The sequence below is a fragment of the Colossoma macropomum genome, unplaced genomic scaffold (assembly GCF_904425465.1).
Source record: "Colossoma macropomum unplaced genomic scaffold, Colossoma_macropomum, whole genome shotgun sequence".
Lineage (NCBI taxonomy): Eukaryota > Metazoa > Chordata > Actinopteri > Characiformes > Serrasalmidae > Colossoma > Colossoma macropomum.
Window position 1 is genome coordinate 7600001 of NW_023494791.1, and position 19997 is coordinate 7619997.

The 19997-nt window shown below is 44.2% G+C and overlaps 1 protein-coding gene across 2 annotated transcripts in view; it reads right to left on the reverse strand.

Annotated features, from left to right (window-relative positions):
- meis1b (Meis homeobox 1 b) overlaps nucleotides 1-19997 on the reverse strand; it is a 76045-nt gene that overhangs the window by 16001 nt on the left and 40047 nt on the right. For both annotated transcript variants that reach the window (XM_036573742.1, XM_036573741.1), the window contains exon 9: nucleotides 10161-10237. In XM_036573742.1, coding sequence (XP_036429635.1) covers nucleotides 10161-10237 — 77 coding nt within the window. The remainder of the gene's footprint in view (nucleotides 1-10160; nucleotides 10238-19997) is intronic.

A 19997-nucleotide genomic window follows, 5' to 3' on the forward strand; every position in this document is an offset into this window, starting at 1 on the left:
TTGGACTATGGGATGTATCATAAGCGAGAAAATCTGAGTCAACAACTCACGTCCAGTTATTCCTAAAAAGGATAAAGGCCGTAAGAGATCTGAAGCGGCGTCTTTTCTGGAGTCAGGTTTTACGGCAGTGACGCAATTACTGTGATACGAACCTCTAATGAAAACGAAATAGAGGTTGTGAGGCTAATGTGAGGTCCAAGTCTGAGGAACAGAAGTGCAAACGTAGCTGCCGTTTTCAAATGCAGCCCTGCATATCCACCCTCTGTCTTTCATGTGTAGATTCCTCCACAAAAGAGGGGATAAAAAGAGAAGGAGAGAAACGAAGAAAAATGTAGGCTGTGCCTGGGGCTCAATGTGATGTAAGACAGAGTGAGAGAGGGGGGGTGGGAGGGTTGTACCCTTGTATGGTTCACAGACTCTGCACAAATGCACGCGCACACACACACACACACACGCGCACACAAACATGCACACATACATCTCCTCCTACAACTTACTGCCACAGAGTCGTCCATGCACATACAACACATCCCCAAGCTCAGACACAGTCTTTCTGAAACAAAGGAACGGTTCTCACCACAACACGCTCACACAAACTCTCACAACGGCATCATACATGCAAAAATATTACTGCGTGAGCAAAAAACACCTCCTCAACAGTGACATATGTGTGCACACTCTCACACAGATGCATGCACACCCCCAGTCACAAGTACACAACTACACACGTTTGTTTACATATAGTACCAGAACGTAAAGTTGTATTAATGGTGCTTGAAAATGATTCATTTTTAGCAGATATTTCTGAAATGATTAGATGTAAGATAATACACTTGCATGAGGAAGAAGAAAGCCAAAGGAACATATCACTGTTGTTGGATCAAAACCTTGTATCTCCAAAATGGTAACTTTACAGGAGAAGGAAAAAAACTTACTTTACTTTTAATGTCAATGGAACCAGACTTTTGTTCCTAATCAGTTTGAGATGTTCATTTTGATCCTTTCATCATGAAATTTGTCAATCTGAAGGACAACAGGCATTTTCAAATCATGTCAAAAACTGAAAAACACCAAAACATGGAGATACACGGTTTTGTTTCCGACAACAGTGATGAGTAAAAGACAGGAATTTCCTAAACTGGAGTTCAAAAATGATTCAATTATATAACACTTGTGTAAGACCTGTTAGACCACCAAAAACTGCCCCCTCAAATAAACAGCACTTAAAGCTTTCATCTCTGAGAGAGAGGAGAAAATCAAGCTGCTTCAGATCTGAAAACATCCACAGGTGTTTCTGTCCATCCTTCCACTGTGAGAAGATGACTCAGCGCTATGGGTCTGAAAGGATGTGTAGCTGTCAAGAAGAACCTCACTGAGAAAAGGAGACAGACACATCAAACAAAGAAGCTGAACGATGGACTGACCACCCCAGTCCAGACCTCAACATCACTGAATGTGTTTGGGATTACTAGGACTGTGAGAAGCAGAAAATGTAACTGAACTTTGGAGGTGTAAAATCAAATCAGCTCAAAATAAGAGAACCTGTAATAAAGTCAACGAGTGGACTTGCTAAATATTGAAAGAAGTCATTTTATATTTAGTTAATTTTCTCCTAAATAAATGTTTTCTGTTTTTTTCTTGATGCTAAAAATGAATAACTTTTACTTAATAGCTGTTTTAACTGGATAATAGATAAACAAAGGGTGGGCTCTGACTTTTGCACAGTACTGTATACCGTCGCTGTCCAAAGAAAAACATGTATCTCCATTCTTGTCAATTTTTATTTTTCTACGTCATTTGAACACGGCCGTTTTCCTTTACACTGTGTGAAAATTTCAGAATGAATGGACCAATAGAAATGTCACAAAATCACTTAGAATAAAATCTCTTTAAATTCACTTACATTGAAAGTAAAGAATGTTTTTGCCTTCTCCTGTAAAGTTGCCACTTTGGAGATCCTTTTTTTCTTTGAAAACATTAGAATCATTGTAAAGATTTCTCAGTTTTTAATAAGTGCCTATTGCCCTTTACATTGGTTCCACTGACTTGCATTAAAAGATAAGTATGTTTTTCCTTCTACTGTAAAGTTACCATTTTGGAGATGCGAGGTTTTGTTCCAACAACAGTGATATATACATTATCTACGCCACTTATCCTTCTGGGTCACAGAAGGTGCTGGAGCCTATGCCAGTGGTCTTTGGGCGGAAGGCAGAAAACACCCTGGACAGTATTACCAATATATATAACCAAATTATACTTATGGGAATTAAACCTAGATATGGACTATCAGTAGAGAATCTCCATTCAAAATGCTGTGTAGTCCAGGAATAGGCTTAGTCTCTGTCTGGGCAGACTAGTCCTAGATGTAACAAACATTTTCTAAGCGTGATTCTAAAGCTAACCCTAAGCTTAGTTACCAAAAAGGAATGTTTCTGCTCTTTCAGTTACAAAAAAAACGAAAATGTAACATGTTTTCCTCTGGTTTTCCTACAAAGCCAGGACATTTTCAAAAACAAACACACATGTGGACTCTCAAACAGACACATGCACACATATACACCCAGTAACACAACACACACACAAACACACACACACACAGAACCACTCCAACTTGTCTGATGTTGACATAACGCAGATAGAGATCAGGTCTGAGCAAGTGCTGAAATTCCAGTATGGCATTGTTAGCAAACACTCCAGAACTGACTGAGCCCAACTGCGCAGAAAGACAAACAATAATAATACCCGCGCTCATCAATCTGTGCTGGCTAAAGTTTCCCGCAGCTTTTGGCGTGGGGGGCGGGGGCACGGGGGGGAGCAGTGTGGGCCGGCATGCCTGCGTGGAGCCGCAGTAAATATGGCTTTTGTTGGGCAGGGTGACCCCGGGGTGAGATGGTATTTCGTCGAAAGGCCACAGAGATTCACGCTAAAGCACCTTGACAGCGCGGCTGTGTGAAAGCTGCTGCGGGGCACGGGCTGCGGCGCGCCTTGCACACACACATACACACACAGACCTATGTTCCCGTGCACACACACACACACACACTTGCACACTCGCACACAGACACGTTTATGTACAGGCATGCTCACACTCAGAATCACAGTGACTGAAGTGTGTTAAAACACCTAATCTGGCATTGGCACTTCAAATAAATCACCGTAGCCTTCAAACTCTGGTCCTGGAGTCTCACTGTCCTGCCCTGGGCCTAAACTGACTATTCAACTAACTATAAAAATAGATTGCTGTTGTCAGAACAAAACCTTGTATCTCCAAAATGGTAACTGTACAGGAGAAGGAAAAAACTTACTTTACTTTAAATGCAAGTGAATGAAACCAGACTTTTTTTTTCAAGTCATTTAGGGTCGTTTCTTTTGGTCCATTCTTCATGAAGTTTACACACAATGTAAAATTGAATGCATTTTCAAATTATGTCAAAAATTTAAAAACCATGTAAAGGTTACATAAAAATATATTAGGTTCTAGATATTAATGCTACAAAAATGTTCTTTCACCTGGTGTCATTATCAAAGACATTGGACATCGGGAAGATTTCACGCAATAAGTAGCAGTCATGGTGGAGGATGAAGGAGTTCAACATTATTAAACAACACTCAGATGGGAAAAACTACAGAGCCACAGCAAAGACTTCACACATCCCTGTCAATACAATTGGTTCCATAATATGCTTTTGGAAAGTTCATGGAAGTTCATGGACAGGTGCACCATGCAAGATTTCTCTCAGTCTAGTGATAGAGAAGGTAAGAGAGAAACCAGCAATCACTTGAGAATATTTGCAGAATGACCTAAATGCAGCAGGAACAGCAGTTACACAGAGAACAATAAGCAATGAACTCCCCATGCAAAACTCAATGCATGCCTAAAACTTGCACATGATTATTTAGACCAGGGGTCGGCAACATGTGACCCCTTTACTGCCCTGTTGCGGCTCCATAACAGAATTAGATTTTTAGGTAAAAGTAAAATAATCCTCCTTTTCAATAAAATAAAGCTCTGCTGATCGTTCAACACAGTTTAACAATAAATGGTCTTAAACGCTGGAGTTAATGTAGCCTACAGCTGCTTATTCACCAACCTTTAACCCTGAAGATACAACAGTCTCGCCTAGCTAGTAGTTAACGGAATGGCAAAGAGAAAGATTTAAGATGAATGTTGATAATTTGGAGACGAACAGACATTTCGCATTTATATGCACTCCTGCTGGTTTCCTGATACATTTAATACTGCAAAAAACCAACCAAACAAACAAAAAAAACAAAACTGTCAAGAACTAAAAAGTCGCGGAGCTGAATGCAGCTTCTCGCTGAATCCAGCCTCTTGTTTGAATTTTCCCATTCCACCTTAAATGGTGCAGCAGTTACATTCTGGCACCTCATGCAGCATTTAAGGTGGAATGGGAAAATTCAAATGAAGCTGGTGAATAAGAAGCTGACTTCAGCCACGTAAAAAGTCGAACGCTGAGAGACATCTTATAAGAAACTGCTCTACTTTTGAGGAAAGGTTTCTTGCCTGAGATGTGAGAAAAGCAGCTATAGCTGAGCTAAAGCTTAAAGCAGAGCAAAGTAAGTCTGTGTTTTCGTTATTGTAGTTTTTATCGTATACTAGGACATCAGCACATACTGAGACATATTTACAGCCAAGATGGTAAAATGGACATAAAATGTTGTGGCTCCCAAGGTGGTTTGATTTTTGTTGAAAGAACAAAATGGCTCTTCTAAACATTTGGGTTGCAACCCCTAAATTAGGCAAACCAAAATTGTTTTAGAACAATGTCCTCTGGCCAGATGAAACAAAAATAGCACTCTTTGGCTTTGGTTTGCGATTATGAGCCAAAGAACACAATACTCACAGTGAAGTATGAGGGTGGGAGCATCATGATACAGGGCTGCTTCTCTGCACACAGTACGGGGTGTTACACGTCATCAAAGGAAACGATGAATGGAGCGACGTACTGAGATATAGTACAGGAGAATTTAATCTCATCAGCCAGGAAACGCAGAGAGAACATAGATGTTTCAGCAAGACAATGACCTCAAATGTGCAGCGAAAAAGCTTAAGTTGAGGATTTTGAAATTGAAGGTTCATCATCCTTGTGGGAGCCTTGTGACCTTGGTTAACTGAAGATAGTTTGCCAAGACGAATGAGACAAAATTGATTGAACCACAATGCTGCAAAAGGCTAACTGCTTCTTACTACAGATACCTAAAAATTGTAATTCTCAACAACTGTTTTGCAACAGTCCTAATGTCATTCATTTGTGGTGTATGAAATCTTTTTTTCCTACTAATCTCACTTTTTAAACATTTTTGTTACACACTTTTTTGTTCATATTTATAAGTACAACATCAAAAGACATTGTGTGTGAATTTGAAGAATTATACTAGAAGTATATTAAATAACAAAAAGTAACTGAATATTTGTTCCCCTTGCTGTCATTAACAAGTCTTTCCTGCATTGACATGGGCGTGTTAGAGCAGAGCAAACAGTAAAATATGCACAACTAGCGTTTGAAACCACTGCTACAGCAAAACCTACACACACATTCTCCCTCTCTCTCTCTAGCTGCAGCCATAAAGTGGTGTATCACCTCTTTGAGATACCCACTGGGTCAGGGGTCACGTTCTCCCTCTAAGCCTGCCAAAGAATACACACTCTGAGCATGGAGCAATCAGCCATAGCTTACTTGGAACAAGTTTCAACTGCTTTTAGCATGGGCGGGCCTGGCTGTCAAGGAGATGAAGCATGCCAGTCATCCAGTTCTCTCTCGCTCGCTCTCGCTCACTCTCGCTCTTTCTTTGTAATAGACAAGGAATATATATACATATATATGACATATATACGGTGGGGTACCAAAGTCCACTAGACCATGAGTGAAAATGCTTTTTTTTAATGGTTTCTAATTGAATACAAAGTTTTTCATTACAAATTCTATTCTCAGCATAATACATTGGGTCAAAAGTAGAATCTTTGAAATATTTACATGAATGTTAGAATTTCTTAGTACAGTATGTCCCCCCTTTTTGCTTTAATGACTCAAGCTTCAGTGGAAGGGATTAAGGCCTTAACATGGTCAGTGTCACAAATCTGCTGAAATCTGAACAGTCACTTAGAAACAGTGCAGAATCTTTAATTTTGCTACTTCATTTTACTTCTTAAAGTAAACATTCTAAATTGTTCTGTTGTTTATTTCCTGGTTTAAATAAAAAAAAATCCCACATTTCCACTGTGGTCTCTTTTGGACCTCACTGATATATATAACAATTAAAAAAAAATAAAAAAGTTAATTACCGAGTAAGTGTGTTTATGTGTTGTGGTTTGGTGGTGGGTCATGTTCACTTCCTCTCTCTCTCTCTCTCTCTCTCTCTCTCTCTCTCTCTTTCTTTCTCTCTCTCTCTCTCCCTCTTTTTTTTCTTCCCCTTCTCGCTCCCTTCCTTTTCTCTCTCTTGTTCTCTCACACGTCTCTCTCTTTCCTTAATCTTTGCCCCCTTTTTCCCATCTCTCCTTCTGTTTCTCTTATCCCTTTGTCTTTGTCTTCTCTCTCTCCTTCCTTTTCTCTCACCTTTTTTCCCTTCTCTCCCTATTTTCCCCTTCCCATTATCCCTCTTTCCTTATATCCCCCACTTTCTTTTCTCTCTATCTTTTCTCTCCCTCCCTTTCTCTCTCATTCTTTTCTTAGACTCCTCACTCCCTTTCCTCTCTCTCGCTCACTCTTTTTTCCTTCTCTCTCTCTCTCTCTCTCTCTCTCTCTCTCTCCCTCTCTCTCTTTCTCCCTTCTCTCTCTCTTTCTCTTTCTTTACACCCAATCCCTTTCCCTTCTCTCTCTCTCTCTCTCTCTCTCTCTCTCTCTCTCTCTTTCTCTCTCTCTCTCTCCCTCCCTCTTTCTCTCTCTCAGGCGGAGAAACCTGATCCGGGGCTTGTGTGGACGCTGTTTCTCTAAAGTAGCCCCGCCACACTTCTCTCCATGCTTTTAAGACTTTCATAAAAGCCGCCTTATTGACAAAACAATCCATCCCTGAGGTTTAAACACCATCTTTAAGGGCATTATTAAATTCCGCCAGGAAGGGAGGACTGGACACGGCGAAACCCGATGACCCGCCCATTGATTTCACATCAGCGCTCTTTATGGAGCGTTCTGAGAGCAAACACTCGCTCTCTTATCATCAGAGACTAAAACTCCCTCTCTCTCCCTCTCTCTCCTCCTTCCTCTCTCTCCGAGCTTTGTTTTCCTCTGCCGAGCGAGTTACTGTAGCGGCTGCAGTCTGTACCTTCTGTATCGGAAAACTGCATCTTAGTAAATCAACCTGATCGCAGCCGCTGAAAATAGACCCTGTAGTCAATCCACATTCTCCACTCGCTGCTCGACTGTCTTCAGCCCAGCAATGTGCGCTCATGCGTGCCCTGCTCATATGAGCATAAGGCTGTGCACATGGGTGTGACTAAAACTACGTGTGCCCGTGTGTTCTTATATGTGCAATGTTTTTAATTCAGATTTCGAACGCCTACAGCACAAAAGTACACAAATGCTGCACGGTGCCTTAACAATGCATGCAAGTGCAGTTTTTTTTCCTTTCTTTTTTTTTCAGAATATGAAAATCCAGATTGGAAGCGTTCCCTCACGCTATGTTTTGTGCCAATAATTCATGAGCGATCTGCGCCCCGCGTGCCCTTTAGCATTTTTATTTAATCTCCAGCCCGACGATTTGTGGGGCCCTCATCAATAATGAAGGCCTACATGCGTGTTAACAAGTCTGCAGGAGCAGGGTTTTTAAGAATGGCCATCATCCCCCCCAGATGATCTCTTCTTTACCCCCACATGGTCACTATTCACTTGAATCGGACTAGAATCTAGAGAACAATAATGAAAGTGTTGATGGTGAAGCGCAGTCTGTTGATAAGGACTGATATGTATTATGTTGCAGTTTTCAAATGATGCAGGCTGAGAGATGAGTCAATAAAATGTGCATGTTTGTGCAGGAGAGGTATCATTGGTTTTATCTGGAGAGGCTGCCGTTGCTCGCTCTATTTGATGAATTTCATCACTCTGTTTTCCGCTGCTCCAAGCCGTGTTGGCCCTGTGTTTTGACTTGCCTGATAAATAGAATCACAGCTCAGGATATTGCCTCTTAAAATCAGTGGGTCAGGAGGTAACATCACCAGGGGTTGCCATGGAGACACCCAATGGTGAACGTCCAACGGTGCACAGCAGGCCTATGAAGCAACAGATCCCTCTTGCTAACCCATGATATGCCTCCCTCTCCCTCCTCTCTCTCTCTCTCTCTCTGTGTCTACCTCCTTCTCGGACACTGTCCACGTTCCCTCTGTTGCCTTGGACGCTCACATTCAGACACACACACACATGCACACAGCGGAACACAATATGTGAGGGGGCAGAAAGATCTCAGCATGCAGGGTTTAGCAGCTAATACCTCTTAGATTAACCACCCCCGACTCATCGTTCACACATACACGCGCGCAAAAGCACACACACTCTGTTTGAGCTTCTATTGTTCCACCGTCAGCCAAAGCCACCCGGCACGGCGACCAAAGCGACAGGGTTAAAACAGGGCGTGTGGTCATGTGACCGCCCGTGCGTCCTGCCTGCTCTCCAGTGCCTAATGCGGCCGAAAGAATTGATCTCCCATGGGTTGCTGTGAGGTCACAGAAATTGATAACCCCAACAATACTCCCTTGTGTCGTTCAGGCTGCGCCCTGCCGATAGAGCACTTGTGTAAATTAATCCTCCAAAGGCAAATATATTGTGAACAGCCCATTGTCTCCAAGGTACCAAATTGAACAATGGCAGGGATTATGTTGTCAGAAATTACATTTGGTGTAATGGCTGTTAATACATCTTCCCTCACTCCGCTCTGAGCTCTGTTGTCCACAGCTAGAGAGGGTTTGTTACATGTAGGCGCAGCCTACATCAAGGCCCAATTTATTCAGCAAAACGAATTAGGGCATGTAATCAGAAGCTTGGCAATATTAATCTCTGACACTTATAAAATAAGGACCGAAAGCATTCGCACAGGCCGAGGTGGGGACTTTCATGTTGGTCCCTGGCAACCTTGTGGAAAATAAATGTGTGGCATAGGTTTTTACAAGGCTCACATCAAAAGCGCTGCCTGGACTCGGTTTCAGCGGCCTACCCGTGTCTCTCTCTCAGGCCATTCATTAGACACGCCTAATAATGGTAAGTACGTGCTGATAGCAGTCTCTGCTAACATACAAACTGAGGGCAAAAGCTCACCCCAAACTTTATGGTGCTTCAGCAGTGGGAACTGGGGGAATCAAAGGAGCTAGTTAGCAAAACACAAAGAGCTCCGTCTGTCATGTGATATCACAAGAGAAGAAAAGAAGGCTGTACACTCTCAGAAAAAAAGGTAGTAAACTGTCACTGTGCCCCTCTTGTCACTGGGGTGGTACCATAAGAATACATCTCAGTACTTTTAGTCAGGGAACATAACTGTACTATAATCCACTGAAATGATATTTTCTAAGTTGTATTGACTCCACACACCCCATCTCGTCTCCAGGCTTTTTACTTTATTGTTCTGTATTAAAATATTATGTCATGAAAGGTAGATTTATGTACTTTTCACCTGGAAATAATTATTTAATGTACATAGTTGGACCTTAAACCACTGTTGTACTTCTGAAGGAACATTTACATTGTTTTTACCTTGATAAACAAAAATGTACCTGCACAGAACCTTTATTTCTAACAGTGTAACTGTGCCTGAAATAAAGTGGTACATGCTACATGTGGCAATAGTAATGGATTAGTCTTCTATTTGATGAATATTAGTGTTTTGGACATTGACGTTTCTGGTGTACTGTTGTGGCGTAGCAGAGTAAAAGTATGCATTTTCGGTCGTTTGAGGAAGAGGGTTTAAAGAGACGCGTGAGAGTCGCTTCTCTCATGGGAATTCCTATTAGATTCGTACCGTGGCTGGAAAAATCCTAGCGGCGCTTTGGGTGGATTGATTTGGAGGCAGATGAGGCGGTAAGTGGGAGAGAAAAGGGAAGGGAGGTCAGGCGATGGGGGAGGAGGGGTGGGTAGTGTATTCATTCGAATCATTAGAAGCTGCTTGCCACAGGCAAGGCTATTGATTGTATGTAAACACAAAAGGTACAATTGACTTACCAGTTGTTCACTTGTAGTATGGTAAGACCGGTGTCTTGTGCCAGTTGTTTTTTCTGTTCTTCTGATGGGTAGGGGTGCTGCAGAAAAAAAAGAGAGACACAAAAACAGAGAAATATCGTAAATAAATCAATTAATGATGAATGTGTTTGCTGGCAAGGGGCTGAGATGCAGGAGGGAGGCAGCGCTCACACATTTGAGAGGCAAAAGTGGCAAAGCAGTTGTTAATTAGTGCGAAAAAGCGAGGTGTGTCTCTTTCTTAGAGTCATTAATGGAATATGAAATCGTGTAATTAATGGCAGCGAAAAAGGCAAGCCAATTATAAAGTTAAGTGAAGTGTAGAAACAGAAACATTAATTAGAGTGCTGTGCCGTACAAGCCCGCTCCAATTTATTCCAGCCGCCTCCCCCCAGCTGCGCTGTCGTGAATGCGTGATGGAGGAGGGATTTCTAATGCCATCTTTGCCCCGGAATACAGACCAGACGTTCTAAAATCTCACTTTGTTTCCATCCGTCTATCTGTGCACTGTACTAGACTGTCCTCATGTGGAAGTTGAGATCTTTTAATAACAACAAAGTGGACAACGGTTGGCCTAAACCTGTTGTGGTGCTGGGAACACTTGATTCTAACTGATTCACCAGTTCAAATGCATGTGAAGCAGTGGAAAAGATTTTGAGTTGATTTATATTAGAGTAGGGCAGCAGTTGGTGTGGAACCTGTGGCTGGAAGGCTAAACAACGTGTGGGTCATGAATAACGCAAGCTGGCCTATGCCGAGGGCCCAGCCTTGTAAAATGGCAGGAGCAGAGGACAGAGTATTCTAGACAGAGAGTGAAGCTCTGTGCCCCATCACTTACAGCAGTTGTATTCCAACCCTGGTCCTGCTCACACTGGCGTATCCCCTCTCTAATATACCTGGTTCAACTGATCAGCTAATTAACAAGCACTTCCTGAGCTGAAATGCTTCTTTTAGAGCAGAAAAACACTAAAATGTGCAGGGCAGGGGATCTGCAGGACCAGGATTTGGGAACCACTGACCTATAGAAAGCAGGGCACAGCAATGACCCCCTCTGCATTCATGTGCCCCGCTGCTTTTCCCCCCATTCTGCTCCATTGACATAATAAGAGCGGTGGGCTCAGAGACCTCTAGCCCCTGAGCGGGTCAGTGGGCAGCCCCATGCTGTGCTGGCAGATCCAGTTCTTCTAAAACCATTACCAGGGCCCGAGCCTGCCACGGATTAACCCACACTGAGAGCTTAGAACCGGCTAAAAGATGTGGAGTCATCAACTCAAACATGGAGACAACAAGCTCCACAAAGACCACAACACACCACCGTGCAGAAAAATGCTAACCCTAGTGCTTTAAAATAACAGTTTGCAGAGATAAAACGCTGTCGAAAAGATCAACAGCACAAAAATAGCATGATTCCAAAGATACAAATGCTGAATGCACTGTGGAAGGGTCTGGAGAACAAAAAAAGTAAAATTAAATAAGCTTGGAGGACTAGCTGATGAGAAGCCCTCTAATGAAGAAAAAGACATATAGAAACATTTTGGCGCCACAACTTGTCGTCTTCTTTGCGAGTGTAATAAATTGGAATGTCTTTTATGTCGCTCCATGCTGCTCGGCGATTGTTTACTGGGAATTCCAGAGAAAGGGAGCTGTTTTCTTATTGCTCTCTGTCATTTCCATGTGATCTGATTGTAGGTAATTGGAACAAACTGTGGCTAATTTCATGCAGAAAGTTATAATTGCAGCGTCGCCTCTAGCCACTTTTTGAGTGAGTTTATATCCGGGGACCTGGCTAATTCTATCAGATCACAATACTGAGCTCTGTGTTAAACTGTGGCCTGGGTAAAGTATGTGAGAAAACAGCATTCATCCAGTCATCTGATCCCTAATGTTCCAACAGGAGGACATCCACTTTCTGATACCAATATAACACAGTGGTGTCCCGCAAAGGTTGTAAATACATCTTATCTGGAGTCCAGGTTGAAGCTGAGACTTTGTTTAGTGAGTCTGGAGAGGGAGGAAAGTTGTGTGCTGTTAAAGAGGACTCCGAGCTGTGGTTTGTGGGTGGGTCAGCACCGTTGTATGTGGGGGCAGAACCGTACTGCAGGCAGGGGACAGTGGTGGGAGTGGGGGGGCCTCGTGACCAAACTCGGGGAAGGCCACGCCAGAGGCTAAACAACAGCACAAATGCAGCCTGTTCTACAGCCGGCTGGCCCACACAAGCTCCTGCTCCAGGGCTGGACTGGCGCCATCACCATGGACAACCCAGATCGCAGACTGAGAGACCGCACTCTTCTTCTCTGGATTCATCTCTGGATCTCCTTTATCAGTGTCACACTAGTTAATAATTACTGGACTGAAACTCATCACGACTGACAGTTGTAGAGGGTAGCATGGACCCTCTAGTGAGGTGAATTTTATGATGAGTTTAGTTTGTGCTTGTGCATTTCCTATTGCCACCAACTCCGTGGCTACATCTTATGAGTCAGTTACAATGAGGTCCAGCGAGATGTGTGGGAGAAACTGGGGCAGCCGCATTATAAGACAACATATGGGTGACTTCAGAAGATACTGACTGAAGGAAGAGAGAGTGGGATTTCTAGCTTTCTTACAGAGAAGGAGGGAAAACAATGGAATTCAGTCTGATGATGTCAGTAAAACAGCCCAATGGAACAAAATATATCCATAAGAAGACTAAACCCCAGCCTTCACAAAATGCTTCCTAAGCTGACCAAGCATCAACTCCATCCACAAACAGTATCCAAATTGTTTGGCACTGTCATGGCTAGCTCATATTGAGAGTATTCTCCTTTTTCTTCATAAGGGCTAAAGAAGTACCTTGGAAACATTCTATGTGGCATCACAAGTACCTCGCCTTTGTTGGCACAATGACTCCAAGGTAACCACACCTACAGAGCCACGGATCTTGAGTCATGAGGCTCGGCAGGCCGGGAGATTTAAGGGAGGGGAGGGATTGCACTACACAGCTCAATAACAGCGCTCATTAGGCCCCTGATTACCCATGCTCCCCATGGTGCTTTAATGCCTGTGTTCCAAATGGGTCCTCCTTGTTGCTCACACCTCTAGATTTCCCTCTCCACTCACTGCATCCTTAAAGCACCGCCCATTCACCCCCCCAACCCCCCAACACACATTCGATTTCATGGCCGCTGACGTATTCTATTATATCAAAGCATTCCTGGAGTATGGTTGCATTTGTTCAAGAGGAAGTTTTTTTCTTTTTTTGTCCTGGCCTTCAAATGCCAAATTATCGCTAGTTGTCAAAAGCAGCATGATTTAAAATCTGGTTAAAACGAAACCGACCAAAAAGATTTTTTATTACAGCCTGAGAAAGCTTGGGTATTTTTAATCCTCTTGGCAAGCAGGACTGGGTGAGAAGTGTTTTCTCAGGCCTCATCGCTGTTTTTTTGTGAGAACGCAATAATAGCGGCCGAAGAACAGATGGAAAATTTCGACGCATCCTCCCTACTTTTCCTCCGCCTATCTTAATGATATGTCTTGTCCAAATATACTACTCCTTTCATCAGAATTTCCAGCCCGTCTGCAGCCACGCATGCCAGAAGAGTCGTGTCCTCCCTGCGCGTTTTTGTACTGTCATGAATCTTATCTTTATGTGTGTGTGTGTGAGAGAGAAAGTAGTACAGCACCAACAGGACTTTCAAAGCCTGCTTCCTCTATGGCCTCTTCATCCAGAGCATGCTAGGGCGGAGTGTAGAGTCCAGGCTCTATCAGAGAGATAAGAGACCAACCCCCCCTCCCCTTCTCTCCGTGAAAAGCAGACTGCAGCTCCGCACAGAACTCAGATATAAACCCTGCTCCCCTCTGACCCCAGCCTGCTCCCCTGCCCTCTACCCACAATGCCATGCTGCACAGTAAAGTAGGCTTTGAATGTAGGTCAGATATGAAGTGGAGAGATATTTCTGAGGGATATTTCTAAGAGGGAAGTCAACTACTTGCATGTTGAACAGATTTAAGAGGTAACAGTAGGATTGATCGCCTTGAACATAAGCGATGCTATGAACATGAGGTGCTTTTGAAAAGGCCGTACTTTGGATTATTGTTGTGTGTCTATGTGGATGTAGTTGAGTAGAATTATATGTGCTGGGAAGAAGAAGAAGGTCTGGACCCAGCTCCAGTCTTGCTTCATCTCACAACAGCATCTGGAATCCTCCGGCTCAGTCCGAGGGGAGAGTGATTTCGGAAGTTTCTTTTTTCGGACGTATTTCTTTATGAGTCAACACTCAGCGCTGGCCGGGCCTGGCGGAATAAAGACATCCTCCCTAGAGCTGATGGTGGACATCTCTTTTGGTGTCCCATTTAACCAGTTAATTACAATCAGCCACAACCCACCCAGCCCCTCCTTCCACCCTCCTGACTGCGGTCTTCATTATACGCATTAGTGTTATTATCATTTTTCTATTTAAGGGAACACTTCTCTGTATCTTGTGTGATTCGGATTAAAGAGGCTTTCAGCACAAGATTAACTTAATAAAATGGAGTGTGTGCTGACATTGCTGCTTATGATTCTCCTACATAATGGAACACAAGAGAAATGGCATGCTTCAACTGCAGCATCTCTGATCCAGAAGAAAAAGAAGCTGATATCACCCTGCTTAGGTCACCATCTCCACTAACCATCCACACTGCCAAGAAACAGCATAGCGTGTACTGTGGAATTGTTTTCCAGTCAGGCAGTTCATGGACAGCCAAGGTCACAAAGTAGGCCCTTTGAGCGTGGCTCTGCAATGGGTTTGTTTCGGCTGGATCTCCTGCTGCTACCTCACCTCTGTATTCCATGGGCCTAATCCCCATGGAAACCGAGCTGCCCCTCAGGAATGCCCGAGGCAGGATCCGCGGGCCTTTTTGGCCAGGGTGTCCTCCGAGTATCATATCAACAGCCCATCTCGGAGGCGGTCCCTCTCCGGGAAAAGGAACAGGCTCCCTCCTGCCTGCGGTATGGGCTCCTGAATAAACAGGATTAGGGCTGAAGTTTACTGTTCCCCCACCAGCAACTCGGCCAGTGTTAATGCTGTGCTCGCCAGGCCCAGAGTTGCGGATAGCACCGCCTACGATAGCCTGGCCAGGAGGAGCAGAGATTACCTCCAACATCTGCATACAGACTAGTCATTCCATCAGGGGAATCATGCGGTTATTGTTGCCTTAGTCACGGAGATGTTGCCGTATGGTACCATGACTCTACTATCTAGTCTTTCACTATTGGAGAAGAAGCCATATTTAGTTACTATCAAGTCTTCCGAGATATTCCCTCAGAGACCAAAGCCACCACAAATTCCTTTTTGTGTAGGTGGCATAAATGCACAGTCCTGGCCCTCGTTAGACAGCAACAAAACAGGCTTTGGAGAGGCGGGGCGATGTGCGAGGGGAGAGAGGAAAGTAAGGGGAAAGAAAAATAACAGCACAAAGCTTTTGCAACCCAATTTCTTCCTAAGATCCTGGTACGAAAGAGAAAACAACAAAAGTGTGTATATGTGTGTGAGTGTAGTTGAAGTAGGGGGAGGTGGGGAGAGATATCATACATTCAGAAAACAACTGGAGGCTAGGGTTTAAGATGCCCTGGCGGGCTGGTGCGGGCTGCCTGGCTCGCTCATAGCAGTGAGAATGCTGAAGAGTATCTTTCATAGGGGAGAGACATGAGGTTCACAACCAGCTAAATCAACACAAAGCCGGCACATGAATAATTCACAGCCACTGTTTTTAGAAAGCCTTGTTCTACAACCAGGAAAAGCTGGGGAAATTTCACCCATGGAAGCACTTTTTTTGTCATTTAATCTGTCCTGGAGATAAAAAGAGGGAGATGTGTCAAATCTGGTCTTCAGCGCTTTAATTAGTTTCCTTGCATTAAAAACATCTTTTGTTGGTTTAAGGGCGAGGGGGTGCAGTGGCGCCGATGGGGAGGGAATACATCCACTCGATTTGGACTCAGCTGGGGAAAATGTGTCTACAATTAAAGCATTGGCGTGGGCTGGATTAAGCATCATAAGATTCAACTGTATCAGAGTAAACCTCTAAGTCTTCAATGATTGGATAAGCCGGGAGAAAATGCTACACCATCAAATATAGACCTGCAGTAATGACCCATATAATATGCAAAATGTGACAGGCAGAGAATAACAAAGGATTAGAGCAGCAGGAGAACTGAGGACCACTTCATTTGGAGGCGGTAGGGAACATTTGAATGGTTTTACATATCGCTGAGCAGATGTATATTTTACAAGCTGGTGGCTCTGTGAATTCCAGCACCAGGAAGTTTAGCACTGACTTGAGATCAGCCTGAAGTGACAGTGAGGGCAAAGAGCCTGCCTCCTCTTCATTGTCATTACATCCCAGCAGTGGGGCAGGAAGCCTGTGTTTAAAAGGGATGTGTGTTGCTCCACACCTGCTGCTCACAGTCACAGGCTAATATGAGGGGGGGCTCACGTTGCAAACACCGACTGAGAGCTTTCTGGACTGCAGCTGATGAGCCTGGGCTAATTCAAGGGGGTGATTATGTAGTTTACTGGACCACTAAACCTCTTTAAGCTTGTAATTACAGCCTATTTAAGGGGGGGGGGATTCAAAAGCAATTCAGGCAGGCCAAACCGCAGCTGGAGGTGGGCAACAAGACGCTAATATCAGAGCTACAGGGGATCCACGCCCAGGGAAGGCAGGTACCGCCAGAGATGGGCAACAGCCACACAACTACAGTCGGTCCCACAGCTCTGGAGAGATAGAGAGAAAGAGAGAGGGAAGCAGCCACAGAGCAGTTTACCTGAATATGCAAAAGCCAAGCTTGCATTCTCTCATGGCGAGGAAAAACAAATTGTTGTTTTGGCTATTGTCAAGAGGGCCGAGAAAGAAATGCAAAGCAGCACTACAAAGGTCTATTAAGGCGCAGTTGGGTACACAGAGGCTGTTCTCTTCCCCGCCTCTCCTTGCCAAAATCAGGCTTGGAGCAGGGTGCAGGGGAGGGCCGCTGAGGTGCAGGAACTCATGGTGCGTTAAATGGTAACAGAATCGGGTTACCGTATTGCACCTTGACCAGGGAGACTATTCCAGTTCTTTTACTTTCAAGGAAATTATTCTTTAGCTAATGCCTCTGAAATGCGATACTGAAAGGAAGCAATTTTTCTTTCTTTTTTTTTTGAGGTTGGTGGGGGGGCAAATTCTAATAACCCACATGATATTATGTTATTATCATAATTACCCTTTTGCCCTCACCATTTTAATTAATGTTCACGGGAAAGCCTGCAGGGGAGGGGAAACTTGGTCATGGCTGAAGAAGAGTTAAAAGAAGGTAAGGGTATTTTACAATTGCTCCCGTATGCCCATTCCTTGTAAGGAGAAAAAAAAAATAAGAAGGAAAAAAAGAAGAGGGTGGGGAGATAGTGTATCTCTCTTCTACTCTCTCTCTGCCTTCCTTCCTTTCTTTCAACCCCCCCACCACTGCCTCTATCTCTCTCCATAAACTGGAGAGAAGACCTTCCCCATCAGTGCACAGCTTTTACAAATCAATGACTTAATCTGTCGTAACAAACAAGTGAGCATCGCCTTGCCTCTGTGCTCTTCCTCTTCCACCACTGCTAAAACACTCCGCCGCTAACAGAGAGACACAGAAAAAAAAAGAGCCTGCTGACCATCCCTCTCTCTTTTACGCACACAAAAGCACATTACCTGGTAGTGCTTTAACCATTACCGTTAGCCTGTGTGGGGATTTAATCAGATGAAATGGAACCACGTCTGGCGCAAGACACATGCCACACGCACACTCTCTCACACCGCACCACACACACAGCAGGGTTGGATCCCTGCGCTGCTGCCTGCATCTCCATGGGGACGACATGGATCAGCAGGTCTTTTGAACGTAGTGCCCATGCAGCCATGCATCCCTTATTGCCATGCGCAGTGCCATGGACAAGGACAGGATCCACTTTGAGAGAATCCTCCTCAAAAGCCTTAATGTGCACCAATTCTTGGGTGAAGTTAGGATAAATGTGACAAATCTGGCAGAGTAAAGTGTCTCAGAATGCTTCCCTCCATTGTTCTCTTCCTTGAGAAATCGATGGCTGCGAAGGCGCAGGCAGTTTTAAAAGGGGTCTCGGCTCTGACGGTCGGGCCTTGCTGGGTCCATTAAACAATTTATGCACTTACAGACGATGGCATAAAATCATTTAATTTATCTCTCGACCAAGATAGCATGGCTAACGACCGACCTATAAAATTCCCTGCACGGATTTCGCCTGACCACTCTCTCAAAGAGAGACCGGACGGCACTGGCCTGGGTGTGCCTGACAGCATTTAAGAGAACGTACAAGCTTATTTCTGATGAACTGCTAATTCCGCCAGCCAGTTGCACCGCTGCTTTTCTGGTGGACAGAGAGTGCGAATGATGGCAGTGGCTCCTCCTGAAGTGGTGCTTGTTTGAGGATGAAAAGCACAATGAGTTCACAGCAGCACACATGACTGAGATTACAAGAAGGAGGAACTGAATTGATGAATTAGTTCAGCAAATGTGCGAACTGATTACCACATCTCTGCCACCATTTAATCCATCAGGCATACACACATACACTGAGAGCGCCGAGTTTATCTGGGGCAGACTGCTGGAGCGGTGCTCTGTGGGGGAATGAGCTGCAGCTGCTGTAAGTAAAAGGTATTGAGCTGCTGACTACAGACGGAAAGATCCCCAAGCAGTGCAGATTGCTTTATAGACCAGGCAGAAACAGCCTGTGTGCAGTGGGTCTGTGCCCACAGTGGACAGTGAGAACTGACAGCGTTTACACCGTCAACAGGCCTCCACTCTGCTCTGAATAGGTGAGTAGGCTGAAGCCCCTCTGTAACAGATGTGTTACATGCCAAATATGTGACAGTGCACTCTAAAGCAGTGGCTCCCAATCCTGGCCCTAAAGTAACCCTGCCCTGCATATTTTTGGTACCTTCCCTGCTCTAAACCACCTGATCTGACTAATCAGCTCATAAACAAGTTCAAGACAGCTCTTATAATGGCTGCATGCTTGGATTGTATTTGCTTTACTTGCAAGTCACTTTGGATGAAAATAGCTGCCAAATCAATATATATGTAACGTAAATGTATAATGTGCATGGCTCATGAACATTGGGACCAGGATTGGAAACCACCGCTCTAAAAGAGCAGATAGGACTGTTTCGCCTCAACCCCTCCTTTACCTAGGTTTTTCTTCCTTATGCACCCTGTGTCCTCATCTGCCCCTTAAATAAGGTTTAATCACTTGCCATAATCTGCAATTACCAATGCCCCATAAGCCAGTCTCAATGACAAAATGTTTCAACAGTGCAGCAGTACGTTGACGCACCAAGACTACTGAGAATGGGTACTTTATTCTCAAACAGACTACAGAGCATGAGTACTTTATTTTCCTTAAAGAGAATAAACCCATTAAACTTGTTGGCGGGGACAGGTTTCCCTTCCTCACTCTTATATCCACACATCTTACATAATAATCTCATGGTAGTTACTAAATTATTGGATAATAATACTCAAGATTTATAACTGAGTAGTGGAGTTTAGGAATATTGCCGAACAATGCTGAACCAGAGCTGTTACAGAGAATACCCCTCACAGAACACATTAAGATCCTCAGAACTTGGCAGGCTCCAGGACTGCTGCCCACTGTCTCAGCAGGATGTGCTGTGCTGGCTCTGGTGAGTTGTGGAGGTGTGGTGGGGGAACTCCATGCCCGGCCTCCAAGCTGCCCCTAGGGAGCACGTGCTGACTGGGCCTTTCATTGCGTTCTGCAAAGAAACTAGAACTGACCAGCACAGGGTGAGCCT